The sequence below is a fragment of the Populus euphratica genome, unplaced genomic scaffold, assembly GCF_000495115.2.
Source record: "Populus euphratica unplaced genomic scaffold, PopEup_1.0 scaffold9.1, whole genome shotgun sequence".
NCBI classification, from domain to species: Eukaryota; Viridiplantae; Streptophyta; class Magnoliopsida; order Malpighiales; family Salicaceae; genus Populus; species Populus euphratica.
Window position 1 is genome coordinate 71,039 of NW_011499857.1, and position 5,643 is coordinate 76,681.

General features: G+C 30.7%; 1 protein-coding gene across 1 annotated transcript; it reads right to left on the reverse strand.

Annotated features, from left to right (window-relative positions):
- Nucleotides 1–852: 852 nt before the first annotated feature.
- Nucleotides 853–1,610, reverse strand: LOC105123526 (inactive protein RESTRICTED TEV MOVEMENT 2-like). Its single transcript, XM_011023153.1, has 2 exons — nt 1,421–1,610; nt 853–1,351 (listed from the first exon to the last, which is right to left on the reverse strand). The coding sequence occupies exons 1-2, from the start codon at nt 1,527–1,529 to the stop codon at nt 954–956; spliced, it is 507 nt and encodes a 168-aa protein (XP_011021455.1). The 5' UTR covers nt 1,530–1,610; the 3' UTR covers nt 853–953.
- Nucleotides 1,611–5,643: the final 4,033 nt, after the last annotated feature.

Consider the following 5,643-nt stretch of genomic DNA (forward strand, 5'->3'; position numbering starts at 1 on the left):
TAAAATTAAAAATTAATAAAACCTTCAACCTTATGAAAATAATCTTGCATATATAACCTTTCAGTTGAATCTCGATACATGTAAGAATTATCAATCATTGCTTAATTACAAAACCTTTATAGAATAATATTAATCAATTCTATAAAAAAAAATTAATTTTTCCTAGATTTCCAACTTAATAATAAAATTGATAAAATATGATTGATACCTATTAAAACAACCCATCATTTATTTACTTAATGTAACACACCTATATTACAAAATAAAAATCAATTTCATCAAATGACAACAAAATTCAATTTCCTCCAAATCTCAAATAAATCTTAACATACAAATCATATATTAATACAGCAAAATTCACTAGGAAAAAGTTGTAAAACACTTAAATATATAAACAAACTTCAAAAACAATTCAATAAATTAAACTAAAACATTAATGGGTTACAAAAAATAGATGGTTATTGAAGTTTCACAAAAAAACCAATGATTAGTGTTGACATTGTAGATAGATATAGATCGATGCTGATGGGTTGGGATAGTCGACTTTGTAATAAATAGAGGGGTGACAAGGTTTTGGATGAATTATTAATACTTATTTACATTTATTGATAGAAATATTTCATTAAAAATTTTGTTAAGAAATGATGACGTGTAAAATTACCATTAAAATTATTAAATAATTTTTAATTGATTTTTTTATTTTTTTTACTCCATCGGGTAACCAAAAAGATGTAAATCATTTTTATTTTGTTGGAAACTGCATAAAGAAATTCATCGTCACAATTTCCATCTGAAATTAGTGATGAAATGTTTTTCATCGGCGTTTCGTTGTTTTTTCCCAATTTCTAATAGTGGAAAAACAAAGGACCGGCATCATTAATATTATTTCAAATTCAAACAAAAAATGCAGAATCTGGGTTAGAAGTATATTTCAATAATGAAATATGGAACAATTAGCTTTCAGCATCTCCACAGTGACAATATTTGTAAGCATAACCTACGAAAGCCACCGCCACAGCAAGCACTCCTGCAACTGCTAGAGCTAACATGGTGTTCATTTCTAGCCTCGAAATTGCACTCTTTATTAAGCGAAACAAGTTATTTGATGGCATACATGCAGTTATTGGACTAGTTTTGGTGCTGCCTTTTCTGGCAGGGTTTTTCCTAGGCACAACTACATGAAGAATATCCCCATAAAGGTTTGCTTGGATTTCATTTGTTTTACTATCCTTCGGAATTCTGATTTGTTTACGAAACCGGCTCCAGCGAGTGTCATCTAGAGGTCTCTCTCCAGTAATTGTCACAACACCAGGTTCCTGTATTTGGACGCTCATGTGTTCCATTTTGAAATCTATGGAAACAAACAAACAAATAAATAAAAGGATTGAAAATATAAATTCTGTTCAACTAAATGAAGTACCTTGTACATGGACCTCGAGTTTGTCATGTCCTTCCTCTCTTGTCCACTTGCAAAAGGGCTCAAAATCATCGTAAGAGAGGTTCAGGGTATCTTCAACCTTGGTTTCCATCTGAGGGCTTCTTTGGCTTTGTCTAGGGTTATTCTTGAATCAAGGAGATTGATGATGAAGTGAATTCTTGATTAACTAAATGAAATGAGCTGTTATATATACATTGGTTTTGAGACACATGCATGAGAAACAAATTGGAGGTTCCTTTTGAGTTTCATCTGGGAGAAGAATGAATTCTTTTCTCAGTTTCAAAGGAAATGATTTCCTTTAATTATCTTTGGGTATACGTTTGCTTGTATTTCTCTTTTCCTTCTCTTAATATTTGTTCTGACTCGCCATGTGCAAATTTCTGAGGGTTAAGCAAAACTAATTTACGAGGTTGGAAGACTAAATTCTACACAAAATGTACGACTATATCTAGATGATTGATCACTGTTCAAGCCATGAAACTTGATTGGAATATTAGAGAAGTCTTTCAAGTCTCTGTCAATAAAAAAAGAAGAAACAAGAAACAAATAAAAGCATTTCAAGTCTGACGAGAATTTGGAGGGCATGAATCAAAAACTCTAGTGAGATCAGAGGGTAACTCACTGCTGAAGAAACCAGGTGATTTAATGGAGGACTAATTATAAGGAAATTGTCCGCAAATAACTGGAGAACAAGATACTACCCAGGTCTACAATGGTCCAATAATTGAACCAAAACCATATAATAATGTAGAAATGCCATAGTTCAAAATGCCAAGATTATGCATATAGAATGAACAATACAAATTATTATTGATTACTAATTTTATAATTTATTAGATAATTTGTTGCTGTTGAATTTATTGTGATGCAAACACTGTCAGGAATATGGGATTTGTATCGGAAATTTTATATTACATATTATTTTAATATATTTTTAAATAAAAAATATTTTAAAAAATAATTATTACTAACTATACTTTCAAACATCCTTCTAGGATTTCTGAAAGGAAATGCACTGTTGTTTTTTAAAAGGGTGCGTCTTTCCTGTTCTTCTTTAATATGAAAATTCTATAAGGTATGGTCCAAGAGGTTTCTTCTGGGTTAACTCTTGAAGAGTAATATTTCCTTTTCGGATGCTTTGACGTTTTATGTCTGTTGGTGTCTTTCTGTTTCTTTCAGCTGCCGAAGATTGCCTTCTACGTGGATCACACATTATGCCTCCTTTCATGAGCACAGCTTTCTTAATCTTTAGGCATGCTTATATTTTCATGATCATGCAAAATTCTAGTAATTTTAAAATTTAAAAGACTTGAATTAATAATTTTAAAAAAATAAACTTAAAACTTGACAAATATTTAAGCTATACTTCTCACGAGTTGCGTGTTTATATTTTCTTAATCTTTAATGTATGTGTTGCATAGACATTGATGCAGACGAAGAAAAGGTGCATACTATTGTAATTCAGGATATGGATCGAACACTCAGAATCATTCTTCTGGGTAATAATTACCTTGAGAAATGGCATGCAAACACACTACTCACCAGCAGCCTGTTGCCTTGCAAATAGATACCTTTCTTTTACTATCTTTTATAAAATATTCAAGTAGACAGTATGTTGGCTAACATCGTCCTGGTGTGCCTTGTGTGATGCAGCCAATGCAACAAAAATCTTCAATTCAAATAACACATACAGAAAATGCTACGTATATTATTGAATCCAGTATTTATTATTTGATAACCTTTGAACATTGAACAAGCTTAATTACCTTTTGGTATGGATGGGGTGGCTCAAGGTTGATAATATCTTGGTCCAAATGCCTTCTAAAGCTGTCATAATAAGCCTATTTGAGGAGCACAATATGACTTGATTTTCGACCGACAAAAATGTCAACAAGAGCCCTATAGTTAGCATCAGCTTGTCCAAAAGCTTCCCTTGCGACGATAGCATCACGTTCATGTGTGTCATAAAGCTGCACGTACTTTTGATCCCATTTGGGCTTGCATCTTTTGGAAAAGAATTGTCATTTATTCTCCATACATGGCCTTGTAATTCTCTCTAATTTGTTGTTTTTCAAGCTTGGATCAACCAGCCACTAATCGAACCAACTGGTTTAACCTTTCCCAAGAATCATGAATCTTTTTGCTTTCATTTTCAAGGCAATGGATAGAAACGGTCGTCAGGATTTTGGTACCCACAGCAGAGGTGTCAGAATTCTGGTTTCCAAGTTCAGCATAAAGACCCTATATGCGGCCAAGGCTTGGAGCCATAATTTTCACACGGGTTTGACTTGAAAAAAGCTCAAGTAATTACCTTATTTGATTAATTTAGCAAATAAAATCTATATATATTTTTATTTAAAATGATATTTTTATTTTTTAAAAAAATTTAAATTAACTTGTCAAGTTTTGATTAAATTAAATTAAATCAATTACAATTAAAAAAAAAATTAAATTAACTTGTCAAGTTTTTATTAAATTAAATTAAATCAATTACAATTAAAAAGATTAAAATCAAAATTACTTCAACTTAAAATCTTACCTTAACTAGGTTACATAACATAGGTTTTCTAGATCAATTTATTGGATCTAGTCAGGTTTAACAACTACATATTTGGCATTTCTACCATGCTTTTGAAAAATCTATAGACAAATTATTTTTATGGAAAGGTTTTAATTTTTTATTGAAACAAATATAATTTTCTAAAATATAATTTAATTAACATGTTAGAACATAAAGGAGTATGATTCTAAACCATAATTAAATTTCATAGATAGCCAATTAAACTATATGATGGATTTGATTGCTCGTGACCTATATATCAAATTATTAAAAAAAAAATACTTAATGATGGTGTTCTAAAAAATTCAAGTATCTTAAAAACAAGGTTTATATGTTAGATAATCAGTTAATCTCTTAATTTTGACAATCCAATTCAATTTTTCTAACCAAGGTAGCTAGTGATTGGTGTTTGATACCTGCAAATGATTCATCTAATGGATTTTGAGACTCTCTAATGTTTAAGTAAGTATCTATTTTTAGAGAAAAAACAATAATATTTTAGAAAGAAAATCTTAAAATAAATATATAGTTAAGGATAGAAATTGAGAACTTCTTACATTTAAAAATCTAGTAGGTTTTTATAGCTTATCTTTCATACCCTTTGGTGGAGAGTGGACTCAAAAATCCTCTTTTTCTAACAATATTAAAACATCTATTATGTGTCAAAGAGAAAAAATATCTCTGACTCATCATAATCTTTTGATCCAATATGGAGCTTGATAAGATGGTTAAAGCCATTTGTATTTAAGCTTAACACTTGGTTAAGCCCGAGGATGATGAATCTAGCAACTCATCAAACCTATATATGCTTATGCTTAGTGCATGGTTGACCCTAAAAGATGTTGGGTTATCACCCTACCTTCGGTTTCTTGTTTAGAACATGATTTTAGGTATAAAAAAAAACATGCATAATATATATTGTTCCATGAGTAGCCCCCAAGTCTTTATGTATTTATTACGTAAAGATTTTGATCGATTTCCAGTTTAAAAGAAATCTTTTTACCTAAGAGTTGATTGTTCTATTAGTGAGAGGCTTTTTACCTTCCCCATGAGATTTATCTTTATAAAATTGTTAGGATTCTTTATGGTCACATGTCTCTATTGACAAGAGGTGTCCTTGAAAATAAAATGGTGACTTACATTTAATATAGTGATTGAATGGGTTTCTAGAGATCTGAAATGACATGAAAAGTCATTCATCCAATGATAACGTGACAATATATTTTCTTTATAACCCCAGCTTTTATTACTTCTTTCTTTTCTTTTCTTTTCTGTAATTTCTAAAAAACTATTTTATAATGAACCCTGAACTAGTTTTATTCTAATCCAAGAAGAAATAATTCATCACAAGCTTCTTTCATTTATACTTTATAAAGAAATATAAACCCAAAAGGAGTCAAATCTATCTTTAGAAAGAGGGGTGTTGCTACCTTTGAAAAAGAGTTTTGGTTATAACCTAAGACTGGAAGAAGCAACAAGGGGGCAAAGGTCTATCAGACTAGACCTCAAAACTAAAAAGTGTGGCACCCTAGCATCCAAATCAAGTAAGGAAGAAAGTAGCTCTCATTGCATGAGAAGTTCTTCTCCTAACATTACTAAGGAATCTTATGAGAGAGAGAGAGAGAGAGAGAGGCTACCTCGGCTT

Bases quoted from the DNA above. Each gene is read 5' to 3' on its own strand.
- LOC105123526 (XM_011023153.1), bottom strand. From the start codon at position 1,529: ATGGAAACCAAGGTTGAAGATACCCTGAACCTCTCTTACGATGATTTT. The intron at 1,352-1,420 runs GTACTTCATTTA...TTGTTTCCATAG, and splicing joins ACTCGAGGTCCATGTACAAG to ATTTCAAAATGGAACACATG.